Below are 25,054 nucleotides of genomic sequence, written 5' to 3'. Positions count from 1 at the left end.
TATTTTTAATATAATCGTCATCACGTAATCATCGTCTTTTCCATTTTTTATGAGAGGATAATTTTGTTGTTTCGTACTGCGACGGATTAAACTTTTCGGCTTATTCCTCTTTTCCTCTCGCGCTACGAGACGGCTACGGTGCGAGGTGCGGAATATCGATAACGAAGGCGCGCGTAATCAGCGGACGAGTCGAGACCAACGATTACCCGTACACCTGTTGCACCGCGAGCTACGCGAAAAGGAAATGAAACTGTCGACGAGCAGGATTGTACCGCGACGGTGCCTGAAAAATTGATCTTTCGCTCGCGTACGTGACGTGTATGCCATCGTGGTTCTCGCGGAACAATCGTGACGTAGCGGAATAAAATCTCCGGTATATACACGGTTATTCTAAATTTGAAAATAACAAACTGAAGATTGTATGATTATTAATTTTATCTAGTAAGAATAGAAGTTTATGATGTGTGTAAAAAATTATTTGATATATACATATATATATATATATATATATCATTGCTTTAATTAAATAAAGCCTTTCACGCGATTCCCGCATTATGAGTCTCGTCGCCCCACCGGATATTCTCACAAGATATACTTCATCACGAGGACAGGAATATCCGAGTTATCGCGATATCTACCGTGCCTCACCGCGCATACAATTATGCGTAGAAATTAGTACCTGTTGCATACGTGCCCGTGTCACGAGAGATCACGATAATGTTCACCGACCGTGATCGTGAAAAATTTCGATCATTTAAAAAAAAAAAACGACAGATATTTTTGGCAGAACATTAACGTAGAGAAGATGAACTGTGCGCACATATCCGAGAGGCAGTCGCGAGGAGCCTAGGTCATGACAGACGTGGAGCAGCAGAGTCCTGTCGCACGTCGCGTGGAGTCGACAGCTCGAGTCGCGCTTCCCTGAATCGCCACGAGAGGAACGGTGCGGTTGCGGCGCGATGCGATGCGATGCGATGCGATGCGATGCGGTGCGATGTGGTGTGGTATGGTATGGTATGGTATGGTGTGGTGCGGTGAGGTGCGGCGCAGCACGACGCAGCGCGGCATCAGCGAACGAGCATCGTTAGCCAGGCGAGAGCGTAGTCGAGCGACAACAAGAGGGGGTCGAGAAGGACTGGCGCCTGGGGTGCCTTGCCTGCCTTCGTAGGCAGGTCTTGTACTGGTTCCGCCTGATGCTGACGTACATCGACGGCCACCTTGCCAGGTCGACCAATCACAAATGGAGTATCCAACTTTGGTAGGGATGAGCATGACGGTGGCGCGCATGACGTACCTCCACCACAAGCTACTCCGGGAGCCTCGGGAACCTCGAGCAAGCTGCGAGGCGAGGCAGTCAGTCGCTCTCTGCTACGACATGCATAACGCATGAAAGCCCGAGCGAGATCTTTCTAACCCGTCTCTCCTCCGCCGCCATACACACACACATACACATACACATTCACATTCACTCTCTTGCTCTCTCTCTCTCTTTCTCTCTCTCACATATACATGTACATATTCTCTCTCTCCCCATACTCTCTCACCCACACTCACGTATACACGTATACCGTATGTATACGCACACGTACACTCACGTAAAGAGAGGGACATCCACCGCCAGAAGGAACACACACGCACATCATATACTTACTCTACTCCCGCCGAGTCGAGTCTCTTCCGTTCCGCGATTACCGTCGTACGTCCCTTTACGCCGAGCCGGTCGGTCGCTTGCTCGTTGCTCGGTCGTCGGTCCGCGGTGGCAACCCCCGAGTGCAGTCGCGCCGTGCATCGTCGTCATCGGTTCGCGTTTACCACATCGGGGCCACGGACACAACACCAGTGTGGAGTAATCCTCGCATCGCCATAGACGACGTCGTCGTCGTTTTCAAGAGATTGTGATTATTCGACAAGTTCGAATCCCCACCAGGGATGTGTGATCTCGGCTAAATCGATATTCTTGGTCGCGAGTGACTTCTCGACTCGTCTCGAACGGTCGAAATTGAAAGATTTTTCGCTTGTGATTCTCGCTCTTTGTCACAAGAACAAAGGTGCCGCAACAAAACGGTGCTTAGATCTACGTTTTTTTTTTTTTCCGCGGGGACCCACCCCGTCGGAGAAAACAGAGAAGACAGTAGTTAGACAGTAGTAGATTAGTAGTACAGCGACGCCTTTTTCGTTGCGGGATCGATATATCTGTCGCGTGCATGACAATCTTGAGAAACTATGAACGAAAGTTCGTCAAGAGCGATGACCAGCTTTGTCTGGTATTCATTGTGTCATCACGAACTGTGGATTGTGCCACGAGTGAACAGTGATTAAAAACAAAAAAAAAAAAAAAAACTGCTTCTCAAGTATTGTACGATCGTATGTTATTGTAAGGTGACTGATGTATACAACTGACAACAATCGAATCTAAGATCTTGCGAGGATATTCCATCGCGACAATCTATATTTCCGTGGAGATTTTTCATCGAAATATAAAAATCTTCATTTTTTTTATCTATTGACGAAAATCAACGGAGGTTCAGAAGTTCTTTCCGTGAAAGGGGTGCGCTCGAAAAACGTACCCCGTGGGCGTTCCACGGCGTGGAACCACACCGAGGAGGTTTTGCGAAACCTCTCGACGAGCAGAAAGTAGATGGCCGCTACCACGTACATGCCGATTAGTAGCGCAGTGTCTACCGACCTGGATGGTGGTTCGGGTACAACGATCGGAATGAACATCGCCGTAGGTGGCTATTCCTCGGGCTCACCCCGCAGCGCCGCCGACGCCGGGGAGATGAAGTACATGCCGGCGCCGCAGCATCATCACCACCATCATCATCATCATCAGGTGTCGTCCTCGCCGTCGCCGAACGGACTCTCCCATCCGGCGGCGAGTCTTTCGTCGGCGAATCCCTGGGTGAGCTTACAGCCTGGCAGCGATCCCTGGGCGGCCTCGATGGGCATGCACCATACTACCCATCATCCTCATCATCATCCCCATCAAGCTAATGCAAGTCTCGACGTGAAACCGCTGACGGCTGCCGCGGCAACCGCGACGGACCAAGGCATGCATCATCGGGGTCCGCATCAGTCTCCGGGTATGGCCTCGCCGCATTCTTGGCATGCACCGGTCGTTCCGTCGGCGCATTATAACCCTAGCGGTGGTGCAGCCTCGCCCACCACTCTGCAACAGTACCACGCGGCGATGAACGGCATGCTTCACCAGCATCCGCATCAACATCCCCATCAGTTGCACAATCATCAGACCGGACTACCTCACCACTTGAGGGACGCACACAATCACAGTCCACCGTCGGGGCATCCGCTGCACGCGGGGCATCCTCTCGACAGGGATCACAGCGCCGGCGAGGAGGATACGCCGACGTCGGACGATCTCGAAGCCTTCGCCAAGCAGTTTAAACAGCGACGCATCAAACTCGGCTTCACCCAGGCAGACGTCGGTCTCGCACTCGGTACTCTCTACGGCAATGTCTTCTCGCAGACGACAATATGTAGGTTTGAAGCTCTACAGTTGAGCTTTAAAAATATGTGTAAGTTAAAGCCGCTGCTGCAAAAGTGGCTCGAGGAAGCGGACTCGACGACTGGCTCGCCGACGAGCATCGACAAGATCGCTGCCCAAGGTAGAAAGCGGAAGAAAAGAACGTCGATCGAAGTATCTGTGAAGGGCGCGCTCGAGCAACACTTCCACAAGCAACCTAAACCCTCAGCTCAAGAGATCACCTCGCTAGCAGACTCGCTGCAACTCGAGAAGGAAGTGGTCAGGGTGTGGTTCTGTAATCGACGGCAAAAGGAGAAGAGGATGACGCCGCCCAATACGCTCGGCGACGGCATGATGGAGGGTATGCCGCCGAGCCACCAGGGCCAGGGCGGCCTTCATCAGGGTTATCATCCGCAGGATCACCTGCACGGCTCACCTATGGGTCATAGCCACAGTCCGCCGATGCTCAGCCCGCAAGCTCTCACGGCTCACTCGCTTGCGGCTCACTAGCGTTCGCCGGGGCCTCCCCCGTTGGGCCTCGCGGTAACCTCGCAAAACTCGACGAACGTGTCGTCAACGGCGGAAACAACGACCCTGCCGCCGTTCTATCATCACTACCTTCAGGCGCGCACCGGCAGTTACACGCCTTCGTAGCTGACGGATTCACGGCGCCCTTTCTACTTGCCGGATGGCGGCGCTCGTTACCAAAATGAAGGTACGAAATGGTGGCTCGTTCAAAGAGATTCAACGGGGTTCAACGAGGCCGAGACCAGTTTACCGGGGAGGCTGAAGAGTTGACGCGTTCGGTCGGTGATCTTTTGTCGACCTTGACCGCCGCGCCCTAGTCCGAAGAGAGGATGGAAGCTCCGGGACGAAACGGAGAAAAAAAACGGGATAAGGGCGGATACGTCACGATCATCGGCGCACATTCTTCGGGATACTTCGTCGTCGTCATCGTCATCGTCATCGTCATCGTTTCGTCGTTGCTATTATTTCCTTCATCGACGATGTCCCGGTGATAAGTGATACCTTCTCATTGTGTTTTTCCGCGACACGATCCAGGAGGAGGTCCAGTGTCGATCTCTCTCGAGGGGTACAGCCGTAGTGATGACGTTCCTTTTTTCGTGCGGTCAGGTCAGGGCCCGTTCGTCTGTTCGCGGAGTCCGAGCTGGACCGCGGACTTTGTTGCCTGTTTGCTGTTGTTGTTGTTGTTCTTTCGTCATCGTTGGTGAGCGGAAGTGAGTTTACTTGACGGTTTCCGACGGGAACTCGAAGAAAGATAGTTTAATAACAGGGTGCGAGACGAACTTGGGCAAGGGTGCGGCTAAAAAGAACGGAGATAGGTTCTTATCTCTTTCTCTCGCCCATGAACAAGGCGGGGATCGAATATCGGACATAAAACATACGTCGCAAGAATGTCTTTCCGTGTGCGTGCGATTTTCCTGCTTATTATCCGCGAAGAGAGTCTGAAATTCGCGGGATAATTACGGATGGACGAACGGGCGACAAAAAAAAAAGAACGTACGTAAGGAGCGAGTGTTGTGTTCGCGCGGGATTTGCTCGGAGCAAACTTGGCGGATGATGTAACATAAGTATAAATATGGATTGTAAATAATGTACTAGATAAAGCTAGTAAGTTAAGTGAGAGAGAACATGAGTCGTTGTCATCGTCATCGTCGTTGTCGTCATCGTCGTCGGCGAGCGAGAAAAATAGACGCAGGAGCTGGAAAAAACGGAGGAAAAAAAGATAATGAAAGAAGACAGGGAGAGAGACAAAAAATATGCGGTGCGACAAAGTAGAAAAAAAGAGGGACAGTTTATATATATATATATATATAAATATATATATATATGTACATATATACATATATATGTATATATATATATATATATATATATATATATATAAAAGGGAACGTCCACATATACATCGGAGAGGGAACACGTGTCGGAAAAGCGCGTGCGAAATTCTAGCGAGATGACAAGACACATCCCCCTCGCGTGAAAAACCCCTTCTGTATAAAAAGAGTAAGTATACATAAATCTATATGTGTATATACACACGAATCTATATATATATAGATGAAAATATATTATTATATATAAATATAGAAAAAAAAGGATATATATGTATATGAGAAAACGCGGAATGTGTGGCGATATTCGAAAGCTCTATGTCTATGTATAGATTGGAAGGTTTTAGTTATGTTCTTATCTCATTATTGTATTATTATTATGTTTATTATTGCATTACAATTATATTATATATTATCACATTATTATTATTATATTATTATGACGTTCATTGTCTGGTCTCGAGAAAATGTTGTAAATGTGGCAAATCCGGCGTTAACGCGGTGATCTTATAATTATTGCTATTATAATATTTGCCACCATTATTATTGTCACTTATTATTATTATTATTATCTCTTATTATTGCGATTATTATAATTTAATTATTATTATTGTCATTGTCAATATTATCGATACCTGTGCTGTCCGGGAGTCGAGCGCGGAGTCGAGAATCTCGCCGTCTTCCATCGCTGCCGGGCACGGTATCGAAGGATTCTTCCTCTCTCGCTCTCTCAATCTGTTTCCCCTTGCTTCTCCGCTTCTCGTTTCACTCGTCTTCTCTTCTGTCTGAATTGTTTTTTTTTTTTTTTTTTTTTTTAAATGGGCTAGGAAGATGCGAAGCTGACGCACGCAGTCTCATATACTGAAAGTGTTTTACGTCACAAAGTATATAGTGGACGATGATAAGCTATGTGATTTACGTGGAAGTGTTATTAATTGCCCGATCAGATTATCGTATAGTGTTTGTAAAGAATATTACAGTCTTTTTGCTCATATTTATGCTCAGTTGTTAGATCCTATTATGTATTTTAAATTTTCGATATGACAAAAGGCAATGAAAGTGGGAATATAATATTTAAGGTGCTGTGAAAAAAAGAGAATTTCCCGTATAAATGGTATACGGGATTTTAGATCTTATATAAAAGCAGCTGCGCTTCTACCTAGTCTTTTTTGATTTGTTTGCCGATCGTCTCTCTATAGGAATCATCTCGCACAGAATTTCTTCTTCCCGTTGCTTCTGCGAATCTCGAGGCGTGCATAATTAATTTACACGTGATATAAAACATATAGAGACACTGGTTAAAGATGACAAACCTGTCATTTTTGCCGTCGGTAAAATTAAATTCGCGCTACAGTCTTCAAATTTTAAGTGATCAGAGAAAATGTAATTTAATATAATAAGAATAAACATATGAGAAATTTCTCTTGTATACATATTTTATTTGATAATCTCCAAATAATGATTAAAAATTGTACACTTTACACATTACCGTATATTGTTATTAAAATTTTATATTGTTATTAAAAAAAGCATATCTATAGTCAATATTGTAGATAATCGCAAAATCTGTTTTTCCTTTACGAGATATTTACTATTGGCGCAGGAATATCTGTTTAATGCAATTAAAATCCTCAGCGATATTTTATTTCCATAAATACTTATAGATCGATAGGTTTTTCTATGAGAAACAAACATGACCTTACGTTTTATAAAATTTAAATTGCGTCTCGAGGAGCTACACTTTCGAAATCGGGACAAGATCGATCGATCGAATGTTTGTTTTTCTGTTTTTGCTCTCGCGCTTAGTCAAGGTTTCACTTTCCGCCTTTTTTTGATGTTGTTTTAAAGCCGTTCAGTGCAGAGGTGGTCACGTGTCTCATACAGCATCCCCATCCTGAGTATCCAGCGCTTTTTTTGTATACGGCTCGCTCTCTTTCCCTCTCGATTCGATAATCGCGTTGATTAATCAAGCGTATCAACATTTTTCCAATCTGATTTATAATATTTGCTGCATAATTCTTGAGTTAGCAATTATCGATCTCGGGCTTGCGTTCTGAATATGATACGCATGTAGAAATGTCGCACGATGCGATTCCATAAGAAGAAGATCTCCTTCAACTGTCGCGACTCCTCTCGATCACCTTAGTGTCGCTTTGTTTAACCGTTTTTTTTTTATCTATCGAACCCTCTCGATCAATTCTCCGCCTTTTTTTGCGACTCTTTCTCGGCGTCGTAAAACGCGTAGGTGGTCACAAACTTCACAGCGCCGACGCGCACTTTCGCTCTCTCTCTCTCTCTCTCTCTCTCTCTCTCTCTCTCTCTCTCTCTCTCTCTCTTTTTCTCTCTGGCGATTTATTTTCTACCTCGATCGTTGTGTGATACTTGGGTAGTCGCGTCGATGTACCAACAATATGCCTACGCGAAACATGGCATTACCTCCTTTTCTTTTTCATTAGTAGGCTCGTTACGCGCAATGCATCGCGTGAATTCATTCGCCTGGTGTCATCATTTTCGATGCTGATATGTCCGACGTAATTGTTGTTTTTTACGACTATTCCGATTTGCCAGCTTTGTGACTTTCCCGTCGCAAGACTTTTTAATCTTGCGCGCTCTTCGCGAAATTTGACATTGATGTAATGAAGAAATTATTTTCTAGACGTTGTGAATGTCTGAAAGTCTTATACAATTTTTCCACGATATTTTTCTAATTTTAATATCGCATAACATTTTCTATACGAAATAATATAATGTTAGAATTATATTAACTTAGTGAATGGTTACTAATTGCAAGATTTATATTTTTATTTTGCATATTCTTTGGTCATTGTAATTAAAATACAATACTTAGAATAACAGAAAGATGATAATAGCATTGGCTACTCATTACCACTCGGGTCATCGTAAAAAGCATACTCTTGACGCGGGCGCGTTCTTATTTGAATAAGATAGTTCAACGAACTCGTCCGTCATCGTCTATTAATGCTCGAAATATCGCGTTGATTGTGCATATTTACCGAAATACCGACGATAATTTATACGCTTTCGCGATGTTGTACTTGCGTCTGGCAGTTGAGATTACTGCGTAACGATGCACTAGGTATATATATGCGTATATATATATATATATATATATATATATATATATATATATATATATAAACTGCCTAGTACGCGTTAATAACGGTATCTACTTGGCGGGCTAAAAGAGTCGTTTAGGGGCGCAAACGCGCGCCGAGGCCGCGGCTTGTAATTCACGGTCCAATTTAGGAAGAGAGATATTTTTATGGGGACGCGCGGCGATCGTTCCATGGAGCGCGCGTCACGGAACTTTAATAAGAAGGGCCCCACCGTAAGGCACCTCGGCGAGGCCTACCGCACCAGAGAGACCACTCTCTGGACGGAGAACATTACACGGCCACCGCGCGACCTGCTAATCATCGTAATTCTTGATCGTTATAATGTACTTAACGCATCGCGGGCCATTCATTTCCGTAATTCCTCGACGTTTTGATAATGGCACAGTATCCTGGGCCCGGCCCAACCTTTCGGCCCTGTCAGACCCTACTTAAGAATATTCTGCCGTTGCGCTTTTTTACGATACTTGATTTCGAATATTTATAAAGTGAATCTAGTCTTTGACGTTATTATTTATAAAAGAAGGCTTATTGTGTCTTTTTTCTCTCACTAACGTAATACACATATATTAATATCTTGTAAAATATTTCCACATGTAGAATTGGTTAATAAATATGGAGAGTGTTGTAAAAAAATTCCTCTGAATCTGTTTAATTTCAAGAATCACACACATATATATATATATATATTTCCTAGTCTGATATTTATATTCTCACTTTATCTCATGAATTTGAAAGTTTAGCTTCTTTGTTACGATCGATTATTTTCCTTTACACATCATGAATTAACGTCTCCTACAAATCAGTTAACGCGTATTTCGCTCTACATACTATCGTCCGAGCTTTAAGGTCTTATCTACGACTATCACAATGGCTCGCGCTCGGCAGAGGTATATTTGCCTACCGAGACGAGCTTTAGAATTTTACGAGATCCGATATTAGACCGTCCATCCTCGTGCGAAGATAGAGCCGTTGAGTCCTTCCTGCATTAGCGACGCTCGTTAGCCTCCTCGTTCATTGGAATACAGTCGTCCTTCTTTGACGTAATCACCGCGCCATCGTCGAGGACGAGTCAAATCCTTGTTAGGTCCATTTGCTGATGCCAGCGAGATGTATAATAGAAACGTTTCCATTTTCCCGCAGGTTCGCTCCAAGAAATTTCAGGCATTACGTCGCCCGACGTCGTTAAGCTCGCGCTAATGTCCTTCGTCAGTCTCGTCTATTACAGTGCCTTTCCCTAAATGTCTTCTTTTTATGAACATACGTGATTATTGTCTGCAATAATGACGTTATAGAAATGTGTATATTTTATAAATTGATAGTCGATTTAAAACCACCAGCTGCAGGGTGGTTTTGAAATAAATATTACATAGTTTTACTTGACTGTTTCGACTTTTAACTCTTTCTCTCTCTCTCTCTCTCTCTCTCTCTCTCTCTCTCTTTCTCTCTCTCTCTCTGTCTCTACTTATGATTCAGAGTACAAATATCTGTTTTCACAAACGAAGGAAATTCGAATAAACTTAACGCCTAGTGAGAATCTCATTGTCAGAAATTTTGCGAACATTCAAATTCTACTTGAAAAGATTAAAAACTCGTGTTAAATCTCGGAAATTTTCTTAAGTATGTCGTGTGCAAATAGTATTTGCAAATGCGATGTGAATAGAATCTTCTTTTTTTTTTAAAGCTCTTTTCAAGAAAGCTCATTTCTTATACTTGTTGTTAGCGTGATGCGTTATTCTCTCTGCTGAAAGTAGCAGCTTTATTGTATATTAGATGATAATAACATCCGCGATTACGTGTACTATTATCAGTCATAGCTTCTGTGATTATTTGCTCAATTGGCCGCTGATGCTTATCACTGGGTTCTTTCCACATTTCTTCGATAGCGCGATTTATCGAATATATCTGCGATTTCGTTGGGTTTATTTTCACTTCGCAAAGATCTGATTTGCTGAGAAGTAGTAATTATTTACGAGAAATTTTACTTTTTTTTAATAAAATACATTAAGCAGCGATAAAGATTTCGTTAATGAAATTTTTATACATTCTGTCGATCAAACCTAGTGTTGGCAAAAACATTATCAGCAAAATATGTGTCGATGTAAAATCGTTTTTAATTTCAATGGCAAGTGCAATGTCGAAAATTATAATCATATAAATGATTACACATTGCCGCGACGTTCAATTTAAAAATGCTGTAAATTGATTTCTAAAACGCAAAAATTGCATTCATGAATGATATGCGAATTGACGCGCGACGCTCATTATTAAAATGATTCAAAAGATTTCACTTGCGCCATTTGCATATACATGTGTATATTTTTTATATACGCTGTTCCGCATAATTCAATTGATGCTCGTGAATTATAAATTCCGCGTTGCGGAGATTGCCCTGCACGTTGATTTTATGATGCGATCTTTTTTATTACCGTATAAAAAGTTGTTAGCGAAATAAATATTGATAGAAAAATCTTTTTTCGAGAGACGCATTGGCTACAAATCTTTCGCATTAGTCAATTAATCACGTATTATTATAACAAATATTCGCGTCACATTAACAAGTCGCATAGCAGATATATTAAAAAAGAATTGTATATGATATGTATGTACGTTTGAATTTGTTTGATGTTACTGCATACTAGTTTCTGCAATCTTTTTTTTCTTTTTAAAAATATCAAAGAAGAGAAAAAGAGGGTGAGAAGCGGAAGAATAAAAAAGTCGATTCATAAAGACGACTACAGATTCTACGCATATTTTTGTATCGTGTATTATCATTGTGTAAAATATTAATATACATACATATTTAAACGGACACATAATATTAATTATGTTTAATAAAAATTAAAAATTATATATATGTATTTAATAATATACACGTACACATTATATATATATATATATATATATATATATATATATATATATATATATATTTGTGTGTGTGTATATAATAAATATATAGATGTATATTATTAAATACTAATATTAAATAGAATATATATTTAATATTAATAATTTATACAATGATGTGACATGATACGAGGATATGTAAAAAGTTTGTATATTTACCTCAATGTGAGACAAGATTTGTTGTATTAATAAAATCATCTGCTATCGCGGTTACATTTGTTATGAGACACGAAACGAGAGAAAATAATACATTTTTTTCCATAAAATCTGGCAACACCTTCTTAAAATTTTTATCATTCAAATTTAATAATTTGATTTTGAGGAAGAAAGAGAGAGAGAGAGAGAGAGAGAGAGAGAAAGATAAAAAACGGGTACACGGCCGGCAAAGTGATTTTGTTATGTCGACAAATGATTTTACTTATCGGTACCATAGCGAGGCGCATGATTGTGAGAATCGTTGTGAGACCGACGGACGCTTATAATTTAGCTCTCGCGCAAAAAGAATGGGCGTCCCCGGGATCGAAATTAACGGTGATCGATCGCGCTGGGTGATTTTATTGGCTGAACAATCGGACCGTTCGTTTTTTAGGGTGCCGAAAAACGAGCAAGAGAGAAAGAGAGAGTGAGTGAGTGTGTGAGTGAGTGAGTGAGTGTGTGTGTGTGCGTGTGTGTGTGTGTGTGTGGATGTGTGTGTGTGAGAGAGGGAGAGAGAGAAAGAAATCGATGCGAAATTGGGAAACGATGAATGAGATGTTTGCGCAAAATTCGACGTTTTTTTTGAACATGTAAAAAAAGAAGATCAAAAATAGAGGACAAAAAAAAATGTGAAAAGCGAATGACAGAAAAGTGTGCGCGTGATTGGCGAAAAATCGATGTCGATTCTTGCGATCGTGGCGAACAACGTGTTCAGACGCATGAAGGTCGAGGAGCGCAGTTGTTCATTAAGGAAATTAAGGAAATCCTTTTCCGGGCAGATCGGTGCGCGCGAACGTGAAATTCGACAATTGGTACATAATTGGATCGTTCTCCGAGACAGCGTTTTCTTTTTCTTTCCTTTCTTACAGAATCTTACAGAATGATTTCGCGAAATAACCGCGCTCTTCGATTCGATCTCGCGCAGAGAATGAAATCGGTATAATTTCGATAAGTTCAATTTTTTATTTTACATATATGTTTGTTAAAACAATATTTTACAAATAAAGTTGACCGCGGAGTAGTTTAATATAAAATGCTATCTTTTATATCTCATATTTGGTATCAAATTTTTATTTTAAATTTAAAACATTTCTTTCTGAGAATGTTTTATAATTTATATTTCGCATTTTATATTTAAATTGCTTTTTTTATTGATAAATTATTCTTATATGATGTTTAGGACGTATTGGAAATATAAACTCATGAAAATTACACCGATTTCGAGGGACTTTAATCCCCGATCTCTCGATGATCGTTTTCTTAAAATATTAACGCGTGCGGATGTTGCAAATTGCGAGCGATGTGTACACAAGAGAGAGAGGCGACAAAGAGAGACATGTAAAGATAATTTAGAGATACACGTATACACGAAATCGTTAAACAATACGCATTTGTAAACAATTCTTTTCCCCCGCTCCTCTTTCCTCTATACTGTATATTATTAATATAATTAAATCTTAATTATTATTAACGTAAAAATAAAAATCTGGCGAGTGATGGTGAATACGTTTTGTTAGAATGGCGGAAGCTAAATTACTGATTTTCGATTAATAAACGACATGAAAGTAATACAACATACACCTGGCGTTTTGCTTTATTTGCCGAATCATTGTCATCATCATCTGTGGTCGGAAAATTCTCATCTCTCTCTACCCTTTCGATATTTTATTCTATTCTATTTACAACAGTGTCATGAATGAAATAGTCTTATTATATAGATCCTACATATAACTTGTTATTCTAAACGTTATATAGGCATGTGTGTATATGTTGATATAATAATAAATGCGAAAATTCTTATTTAATTTTGATCATTGCGGACAATCTGCATTTCTCGTTAATGATTGATAAGCGTTTCTTGTACGAGATAAAGTCATGAAAGAGATATTCAAGATTAAAAGACTGTAGTCCGAGTTATCCATCTGATTATAAGTTTTACGAAAATGAATATTGACGTGACATTAATCAATCAGTTGTTCATTATTTCATAGAGGCTACGACTTTTTCGCGAGATTTTTCTTTTTTTCGTCGAATCATTGTGGGCGAACACTTTTACTCTCGCGTTTCATTTCCATCCATGATGTATCCATGAATAATTACAGTAAAAGTTCATTCGCGCGACTTAACCGTGGCGTGATATTGAAGTCTTTCATTGCATTAATTAAGAGCTTAATAAGCAACGTGAGCGACGTGAGAAAACGGCGAAAAATGTGTATTCGCGCGTATAATCGATCATACCTGAATAACTCTTCATCTCTCCGACCTTTTCCTCGCGATTGTCTCTCGCGTTTCCACGAACAAAGTACAGTTCTGCTTGTCGATCGATGGCGAGAAAGGTACCTCGCCCGATCTCTCGATTATTCCATCTCGTACACCGCATCGTATGTAATTATCACACGATATGATGAAATTGCTGTGGCAGCCAAGTGACAAGCGGAATAATCGCGTGTCGCGGAAAGAAACATGCTGGAGATAGCGAAATTGATTAAGCATCGTTTGTGATATTCTAGAGGACGAATATGTTTACATGCACATACATTATATATACATATATATATATATATATATATATATATATATATATGTCCCTATATCGTCATAATTGAATAAAAGTATTGGTCACAATTATCGTTTGTGTTAAAACAATCGACAAAAACTCGAGAACGTTGGAAAATCGGAATTATTGATTATATTATATTTACGTATATCGCGTTCTAAAATTAGTCAATAGTCAATTAGGGTCACATGTTGTGATTCGACATATGCATATATCTAGAAGGTTAACCAGCGAGCAATATTTTAATAATTATTCCGAATAATTAATAGAAATAGAATTATTTTTATGATTTTTTAAATTATAATATTAATGCTTTAATGTATACAGATATTTTTTAATGCATTTTTTCGTGCGTTTCACAACTTGTTTTGTCATTTAGTAGTCCATTACGCAAAGAAGGTTGGAAAACATTGCTCTAACGTTCGTGAGCTCCTAGAGATAGCCTGTTGTTTGCTCATCATCGAACGCATCATACTGATTCCGAAGGTGTTCCTCGCTACGCCTACGGTTACGCATCGAAGGCATCGTGTCGTTATTGCTTATCGCGAAATCGAATATCGTGGCACGTTTTACCTTGAAGAAGCAAGTCGCCTCCTCCCATCAGGATTTTATTACCCGAGTCGAGTGACGTAATCCGAAACAAAAAAGGCTTTAACATCGACTTTATCCGATAACAATTAATGCAATATCTTCTTTTTTTTTAAGCAACTGTAGTTTTGATTTAGATTCGCGTTTAATTATTGTTTATTATATTATTAAAATCTGGTCGTTCCTGCTGCTCAATATTAAACCATTAAAAATATCTGATTGGATAATCTCTCGCACCATTACATTAATTATGTCGCTTATTTTCTGGGTATCTTTTTTTTATCTATCTTGTAAACGTTACGTAAATATAATAGCTAGATTGCCTGATAAACTAGAATCGCGACGTAAACTACATAAAAAAACTGGATTGCAAAAAATGATAACTTCAGATAGAAGGATAAAACAAACATGTCTCTAGAAGGTTTTATACATAATTCAGGTTTAAAGATAGAGGAAAAAGATTAAAAAAAGTTATGTTTCTTCAATAATTAAGAATTTACGTGAAAAATATTGATTTTTCTATTATTCATTCGAGACGCTACTTGAAAATATTTTTCTCATATTGCATTCACGCAGTGCAGTTTTTTTCGACCGACATTTTATTCTGATTTCATCATTGTATATCATTAGAATTCGCTCGATATTGCAATGGAGGATTTTGAAAATCTGATGAAATCTAATCGAAGGGCACGTAGTAAATTATTATCGTAGCCGAAATCATTCTCGATTTGGCGTAACAAAATTTCTGCTATCGTAACCATTAGCTCAATGTTCATTATATCACGGGTGATTTGACGCTTTTCGCTGAAATTATTGGTTGTCGCGTCACACTAAATTTGGGTCATGAAATATTTAGATCGTTACTCAATTTCGATGGTTTGTCCACGCTATTTCTATACAATTATTCTACACGCCCGTGAATTAATTGGAGGTATGTCATATTTGGTCCAATTTTTCCACGTGGAATTGGAGGAAAGGAAAATATTTTTCATGTGGTAAAAATATCACAGTATGAGATAAAAATATTTTTATGCGGCAGAAATGTCACAATCTTTGATCGCACGTACCTAAATACACTAAATTATGAAATGCGTTATTTTTTTTCTCTTAAACAAATAGTCGCGCTTAATGTGCTTCCGAATTGATTAATTATTAAACTCTGAATTTGAGAATATACAGAATAATTGAATAACATACAAAGTATTGAAAATGAGAATTTTGCATAAATTTTGCAAAAAATTGGAATAGATTGCTTTCTAAGAAGCAATTGACATAAATTTTTTTACTAATTTTATATTAAGATTTTTGACATTTTTCTTCCCATATATATTCATCGTTTTTTTCTGTTTTACTCCAATCCCTTCGATTATTGATCTGTCATGCGGCGATTTCGTCGCCGTAAAATTAGCAGGTGCAAAAGGTGCTCGATAAAGGCGTCGTCTTTATTGTATCGGTAGGACAACCACGTAACAGCTCGTTTCTTTCAGCCGAACTCGATGTCCCAATTGTTTGTAACGGGCTTAAAGCACTTTAACTACCTCTCGTGCCGCGCCAAACGACGCGCAGGATACGACTGACCGTTATATTCCGAACGCGTTCGTTTGTCTCGTAAATCTCAACCGGGTAAAGCCGTGGCGTCTCGCCTCTTTTACAACCCGCCGAATCTATTCGAGAGAATAATACTTCTCTGCCGGCGTTTTTCGCCGCGGTGAAAAAGGGACACTGCTTCTCCTGCGTCTCGCGCGCGTGTATACGCTCGCGCCAGAGTATTTTTACAGTCGGTTTTTACACGCATTGTGTTCGCGGTTTATGTCGCGCTTATTTTTACGGCCGTTAAAGGCGAAAGGATATGATCGCACGGCCGGGAAACAGCCCGTTGATTTCATTGCCTACATTCGCTTCCTGCTGCGGCTTCCCCGTGCGCAAATTAACCTTCTGATGCATTATTCAGTTGTTTTATCTCTTGCTCCGAGAATCACAAGCAATTTCAATCAAAATAATGATTAAATTAAGAATCAAACTTTGATTCTCGATACGGTACAATAGAGGGATTAACCATACGCGCTTACAATCTCGTGTTGAAATTTTTAACAGCTGATTCTTCGGCTTTTTTAGTTTGACAGGAGTTGTAGAGAGTATCCATTAAATTTTATAGACTCGTCAATAAACACATTTACAATTTCCGAATTAATTCCCGTTGTGGGAATCCTATGACAATAATACACTTGGGAAGATGACGTAAAAATGGCTGAGACATTAATATGCAAATTCCAGCACGCCGGTGGCGGAGATCGCGGTGGCTTCCTGACGGTGGCGGTGCAGCGATCTTCGCCAATCGAGGCGAATGGGCGTCACGGCGAAGGTATCGCGTTACGATCTACTCACTTCGGAAGCGCGCAAAACGTGCTCCGAGTAATCTCTGTCGAGAAAGTAAAAGACGGGAATGTAATGCCGGCGATCATAATCGTGGTCATCGATAGCCGCGGTAGACCTGTGATCCGCCAGCGTATTTTGTCGTTGCTTCGATCCTTGTAAAATTCCACTGGGCTATCCATCATCATCGCATCTCGAACGGTGAACTTTTTTTCGATCAATTGCCGTCATTTCTTTTTTTCTCAATAAAAATAGAAGAATCAATGTTTTCTAAGTTATAAGATTCCGCTAAAAATATGTAATTAGCTTCTTTCGAATTAAACTTTATATAGAGGATAAAAATACATGATAAAATATTGTTCTTTCATTAAAAAAAAAAAAGGGTGCCTAAATAAGAGATCAATATCACAGACATTTAAAAATCTGTTCTAGATTAAAGTGTGTTTTATTAAAGATGGATGCGGTGATATGAATGACCCTGTTTTTGTATGCCGACGCACGACGATCGCGTAGTGCGCAACGGAGGTGACGATCAGGTGGCTGACACGTGCTTCCGGTTCCTCGTGCCGACGAAAGAACGGTTCCCCGGTGCGCAACGTTTAAGTGCCCGGCGCGCCATCCGGGCGTATCCACGCGAGGCAGATTATTATGTTAATGTGCGAATCGGCTTTAATTATGTGTGGAAATGTGCATCCGATTAAGATTCATCACACGCGAAGGCTCGAGAAAGCAAGATACGCCGCGTAAAGAACGTAAGCACTTTTCTCACTGCATCATTGCGTTTCGACGAAGAACGCGCGGCGAAGCGCGGCGCATTCCGCCGTGATTAAGTTATTAATACGTGCGATCTCTAGATGATTTTAGAACAGAAGCTCGAAAGAATCATTGGCGAATAAGGTAATATTAATCGATTGCTATAAATTTATGCATTTTTTTACATGTTTATAAGCTCATTAAACATTATTAGTCTATCTTGAAATTATTAAGAAATGATACCTATTAATTATCTCACAAGAATTATGCAAGCGTCATTCATCTTAATGTCACACTTGTTTTGCATGACTTTGAAATACTCAGTATCATTTTCACAAATTAACGTTATCAAATAATGGCATAATGTATATTATATAAGATTAAAAATAGAGAATCTATTTATTATTCTGTTATTAATATTAATAATAGTACAACTATATCAAGCGCTGAATCTGACGATTCATTGATACTACATAATGCATTAGATTAATTTTCGCGATGAATTCGTTAAATCCTGTGAAAACTTTGCTTAAATTCTATCTTAAATAACACCCTTTAAACATTGGTATTATAAAGCTACTGTCTCTCGCGTTTTACCGATTTCATCCCCAACGGCGCTACTCGCCCTCGGTTTGGCATCACAAATGTACTAATTTGACGCTACACCTGTCACACCCTCGTTAGCCCCACTCTTCCATCATTGACAGTGACATCGGTCACTTCGGAAGTCGTCCTCCCCTTCCGTCGTCTCGTTACGACTCACCGATTGTATGTGCCCTCCGACGGTCATCGGTAACAACGGCTTCTGCGGTGAAAGCGGACAAGAGAAAGAGAAAAAGAGAGAGAGAGAGAGAGAGGAAAAAAGCAGCGCGCGAAACCAGGTGCCTGCCAGGAAATCGTCGGATGGTTTCACCTCGGCGATGCGTGACACGCGCGAACAATGAGCGGCGTATCGAAAGGGGATGAAACTGACCGACAAGCGAGAGAAAAAGGAAAGGAAAGTGGAGATAGAGAAAAAGAGATGTTTAATGAGAGAGAAAGAGCGAGGGAGGGATAAAATCCGAGTGTTCCGAGGAGGAAGAGAGGGAAAGTCGAAGGGAGAGCAAGGGAAACGAGAAGAAAGACGAGAGACGACGGAAGGGGAAAAAGCGATAGGGAGAGAGAAAACAGTCGAGAGGGGATGATAGCGGAGTGGGGCGGCTGATAAGAGAGTGGCGAGTTCTTGGAGGAGGGAGAAAACGGAGGGATGAAGAGCGGAAGGCGCAGGCGCTACTCGACCCCTATCAACCCCTCCGATTCCAGTGGGGCATGCGCTCTGGATATTATGTTCGTAGTTTCCTTCCCTCAGTCCTTTCTCATCCCTTCGCGTTCTCAATCCCTTCCCTCGACTATTTCGTTCACACCTACCGAAATTATTTTTATAGACGTAACGCGACGTCTGCGTGGATTCGCGCGTGCACGTTGCAAATTGTGCTGCGACGTTTCGTTCTCAGGATCTACCGTTTCTTTGGCCATCAATTTGACTAACATTGGTCTTTTTAAAGCTTCTAAAATTTTAACGTCCACTCTCTTTTTCATACTTTAAATACTTTATTCAAAAGCATATTCTACGATTTTTTCGAAATACATTATAGCAACTTCGTGCGTCGCCTCATTTTACCAGCATTTTCGTAAAAATATGATAAATATGGTCTTTTATTATATAAATATATAATTTTATCATATAGAATAGCACGCATTTAGAGAGTTTAAAAAAGATTCTAGTTGTGTGTGAGAGAAAAATAATCTTTTTTTTGTAAGAAGGAAGATTGAGTTCCCCAACTCTCTTCAGTCTGATCTCCATTTGAATGCTAAAAGATCAGAAGACGCGAAAGGGTAGTAATTCAATGGAGTCGCCATATGGATATAGATTCTGGTTCTCTCGAGAGATCTCGTTATCACGGCGCCAATCCCGATCGCCTTCCCGACATTCCTCGGGATCGCGCATTAGTGAGGCGTGTACGCCGTGCTACGATCGGTCGGCACTGCATTGATTTAATAGTCGATTGATAAAGGTGGCCGCACGTACAAGAGACCAGTAGCCATACGAAGTCGGTACATGTTACTCGGCCTTATCTGGAATACCCATAATTATACCTAGCGACACCTCTCGCGCGTCTCCTCTGGATCTTCATCTCTTCCATCACTACCGTCGATCTTTCTTCATTGACATTCCGCGCGTGTACATACACTTGCAAGTGTGAACAGCTTTCGACATTTCGCTGCCATTCATACAAGCTGTTTCAGGCAAAACAGGCAAAATATTTAAAAATAAAAAGATCATTTCTAATATATATATTTTTATATTGTTTTACAATTTTTATATGTTTTTTTAAATTTACATATATATATATATATATATATATATGACATATTTTATATACTTACTTCTTTGAAATTACTTACAAGATATTTTTTTCTTTGCATAAGGAAAACTGCGTAAGGCTGTGTAACGATGAGAAACGAGTGAAAGATAACGTGTACGCGCGACAAGATAACGCTGGCCTTAATTATGGGATATGCACGCGCGTAGAAGCTCTCGTTCGCCTGTCGAGCATGTCGCTCGAGCCTCGCAAATTGTCGTTACTTCTGTTAATTAGTTATTGACGAACATTTCGCCGCTCCCTTAATGTCTGCGCTTCTCTCGAGGGATACGGAGCGTAACGAACGCGTAGACGCAGTCGTTCTTGTTCGCGCATATGTTAGATGACGCGACGAGGAAATGGAAATGTGAGAATAATACGCCAAACCGCAAAGCACTCTATCCAGTATCGGTTAAATAAGCATTTTTCTCGAGTGCGGTCTCGCAAATTTACTCGTTCTTCCTTATTCGTTCCTCCTTCACAAACAACTTAATGGAGAAAACTAGTTCAAAACATGTGTAATTATTTTCCTAGATTCAGCGTAACAGACAAAGTAATTAATATATAGAACTTTACATGTTAACATGTCCAATTTATCGGAGTTTAAAACTGGTTTTAAAATAGTTTTATTAGCTAAGTTTAATCATCAGAGGGTTCAAAATTAACAGATTATAAAGACTGCCATAAAGATATATCCACAGAATTTAATTTTACAAACAATCGTATTATCCTATTGTTCTCCAAATATTTTGCAAGTTATTTTAACATTTCTACGTCACATTCAGCGCGTGTGTCTTAAATTAAAATTTCTCTTCACCGAAGAAGAAATATTTTACCCCTTCTGACTTTGTCGAGTTTCTTCCATATTGCAACAACAGCCTCCTCTCAAGGTAGTCGTCTCGTTGACATTCCACGGGTGTATTAGCGAGGCGTGAACAGATCCTGACACCAGCGCATTGATTTAATAGCCGATGCCCACACTAGGGTCTTCGGCGTGGCACGGCATCGTTTCTCGTCTTCTTCTATAGACGAGCGGACGTAGGTACGTACGTACCTACGTACGTGCATACGCGGCACGCGTGTGCGGAGGAAACAATTGAACGCCATCCTTCCCTCTCCCCGTTTTTCACTCTAGACCTCTTTCTCTCCCTCTGGTCGCCCCGCTCTTTCTATCTCATTCTCTTTTTGCCTCTCTCTCTCTCTCTCTCTCTCTCTCTCTCTCTCTCTCTTTCTGTTTCTCCTTCTCTCGCGCTCTGAAGCTTAATAAGCACCGCTACCTACATTCCATTTCCGGTGACGCTGACGTCACTCAACAATCCGGCTACGGAGAGCGAGCGCAAGCCACGTACGCGAGACTTCATCTATCGTTTACGTATCTCCGCAACGAATCGCCGTTTCTTTCTTGTGCGACTTCTTGCGACTTTTCGTCTCATGACATTTGATTTTAAGAGATAGCAGCTTCATAGAATAAAAATCGACAAAATGCAATAATTTTGGACGAATTTGAGCGACAACAAAGCTGTTTCCCTTTTTTCGAGCATTCATATATTTAAACTTTTTATTTTTTAAAATAAATGCAAAAAAGAAAAATAAAAAAGAAAAAGTAAATCCATAAGCAAACAATATAAGAATCTATAAACAAATCTAAGTTCAGAATGTCATACTGCATAATGCATCGTTGTTTTCGAATCTCTTGCAAACGCAGGTCAGTTTCGCAAACCCAACACATCCTCCACTCGGCATGATCGAAAATACATCGGCGCATATCGACATCATCGTCTAATGCTCGTTCTTGGTCCCACTCGAGACCATCAAGTCGCGCGAACTCGTCGATGTTAAGTACCGGATCCACTTCGTGGGAGATTCCTCGGAGATACCTCGTTCTTACGGCAACCTCGTTCGCTTCTCTTCGATCATTTTTTTCGCCGATATTTTCTGACCGTTCTTTTTTTTTTTTTTTTTTTTTTTTTTTCTCGCGAAATTGCATAGTGGCCTCGGCGAAAGGGATTGAGAGAGGAACATAGAGAAACGGAAAAAGGAGAGAAAAAAAGAAACAAGGAGGGAGATCGAAGTGACGGAGACAAACGTGGAGATCGAGAGACAGACGTAAGAAAGGAAAGAGAGGAGCGATCTCTCATGCGCGTGTCCGACAGCAACACAACCAGGTAGGCCTTGAACAACTCGGGACCCACGCGCGTACGGCACTCTAGGAGTGTTGGCTCGTATATAGAGGCATTCTCGGCTGGCGCTGCCGGGTAAAAGACAGATAAATAACTCAGGTATGGCATTGGCTAAGTAAACGAGCCTACGCATGCGCTCGTGAAACGTACACCTGTACGTCCACGTGTCGCGTTACATACGTGCGTATACATGCGTAACGTGTGTGTAACGCACGTCATACGAATGCGGCCGTATATACATACGCCTCTTGTACGGTACACGCTCGCGTGGGCGGACTCGGCTTATCCATGTGTACGCGTCGCGATATTTTTTTCTTCCTTTTCTCATTTTGCGCGCACACACACACGCGTACATCGTGTGTTTGTGCACATACGCGTGCGAACGAGGTGTGCGTTGCAGCACGATAAAGATTGAACGCGCGTTTCTCTCCCGAGAGAGCACCGTGCTTTTTTAGGTAGCCGAGATCCCGTCAGTATCCGTCGACATTTGCTTGACTTATGCACTGCCCGCGGAAACGCGCTCGGTTGCGAAAACGACAGGGACCGGCGCTTGACTGAATTGTAAAAGCGTAGGAGATGACCTTCTCGCAATATGCGCAACTTGATTGGAAATATTATCTCACTAAAAAAATTACGTGTTATTGTTCATGTTATTTAGGGAAATTTTATCTCGCGTCAGAGTAAAGACATTTAATTTAGAATTAATGTTTAACTCTTTCGAGATTTTTTTGTTATACAGGTATCATTTAATATTGTTAAAAGAATAATATTGCAAATTCATGATTCATTTATTTTGTACTGAATTAATATATATATATATATATTGTGTAATTATTGCATATATAATATATGTATATAAAATTTATTTATTATATATATTTTAATATTCCATGATTTAAATTTATACATATATTTCAATATATTATATTATATAATAATATATTTCAATATCACCTTAGAAAGAGATGTACACCTACGTGCATTATGCAAGCATGCGATGCAAACGAAATTGCCATTCCGTTTAAATAATCTGGATGCATCCTGCAAGTTTCTTCGCTCTTTTGTAGCTTCATTACACGTCAATAAATGTGCCCAACACCCGATAGTGAGATTTGGCACTTGTAGAATGGACATCTCATGCAATCGAGATACGGACGAACTGACGGACGATCGGGCTTACGCCTCCTTACTCACTTATAAAGTTAATTGAGGGCAAACGTCCACCACGATCTACTGACTAACCCGAAAACATTTGTTGGAAAAGACCCTGTGAAATTCGTTGACAACGTTGAGGTTTATTTTCGCCAAGTTAAAAAAAAAATGCTTATTATATAAAATATATTTTTTAATACATTAAAAATATCGAGATATAAAACGTTATCTTTATATATGTTTTTATGCGGGTCGGAAATAATTTTTCTCGATTACTTGCGAAGCTCACGTGCAACCGACTCTACCTTCCACCAGACGCGTTTACATGTGCTGACAAAATCATTTTTTTACTCGCTTTGGAGTAAAGTATGCTTGTGAGTGTCATGCATTACAAATGTGTCTCGACTTCGCGAAATGCACTCCGTACGCGAAACGTATAATATAATGACAAGTTGACACGCCGTGACATAAACGCGACCCATATTCGTCAGCCACGAGACAGCCAGAATTATCGGGATGTGTGTATGTGTGTGTGTTCATGTAAAAATAATAAAGAAGCTTTTATGATAAATCGCGACGCAGATTGACACGTAGATGCGAGAGTTAGAAGTTATGGAGTCACGAGCACGACAAACTCCAGCACGAACAATCGCGCATGACGCGACAGATCTATCAATTCTTCTTATACGATACTTTGTCTGTGTTTCCTGCTCATGCAAATTAGACAACGTCGAAGAAAAGAAGTCTTTATTGTTGTACTCGGTAAATTTATTAACTGTAGCCATTCTATGTTTGTGTTGACTTGGAATACTCGTCGTTCCGTCGTCATCGTACATCTTTGGGCGATCAATGCCATTCTTGAGAATCCACGTTTGCGCAAAAAAATTATGACTTTGAAACGGTCTTTCGCAAAGTTAAGATCGAAACGCAGATATGTCCTTCTGTCTAGACTTGTTTCTGCATTTTCCTCGCGTACGAGCAAAATTTGTCTTGAATTATTTATGAGAATATCGTTATTTATGGAAAAAATAATAACGTTAAACTCGCAAATTTATAGTAGATGGTTCACGCTTAAGAAAGTGCATATCAGATGTAAACACTTCATTAAGTAATTTACTTTTTTCATTCATTTATCATTCGAAAGATATAAATCCCTCCATATTTTTATTAAAATTAAAATTGAAATTTCTTACTTGAAATGCTCGTCACAGTTTTAAATAAATTTATTAAAGTGTGATGAGAAAAATGTCTCCTGAATGACACTTTTTTCTTTTCATATTGCTAGTTGCAGTTAAATGATAACGACAATTATAGTCGTGCATCTTGCAGATCGCTTTCTGATGTTTGAAAACTTAATTTGCACACATCACGTTTTTGTGAACATTCGAAGCGTTCAGTACTCGCGCAGTCATGACGCACAACATTCACATTTTAAATGCAGGGACCATCTGGTTATATCGAAGAGCTGTT

General features: G+C 40.3%; 1 protein-coding gene across 2 annotated transcripts in view; it reads left to right on the top strand.

Moving 5' to 3' along the window:
* The first annotated feature begins 1,342 nt into the window (after window positions 1–1,342).
* Vvl (ventral veins lacking) overlaps window positions 1,343–25,054 on the top strand; it is a 44,647-nt gene continuing 20,935 nt past the window's right edge. For both annotated transcript variants that reach the window (XM_072909727.1, XM_072909725.1), the window contains exon 1: window positions 1,343–5,512. In XM_072909727.1, the coding sequence (XP_072765828.1) occupies window positions 2,639–3,994 (1,356 nt within the window). In that variant the 5' untranslated portion in view covers window positions 1,343–2,638 and the 3' untranslated portion in view covers window positions 3,995–5,512. The remainder of the gene's footprint in view (window positions 5,513–25,054) is intronic.

The sequence above is a fragment of the Anoplolepis gracilipes genome, chromosome 17 (assembly GCF_047496725.1).
Source record: "Anoplolepis gracilipes chromosome 17, ASM4749672v1, whole genome shotgun sequence".
NCBI lineage: Eukaryota > Metazoa > Arthropoda > Insecta > Hymenoptera > Formicidae > Anoplolepis > Anoplolepis gracilipes.
Note: the sequence above shows the minus strand (reverse complement) of the source record. Positions and strands in the feature narration are given on the sequence as shown.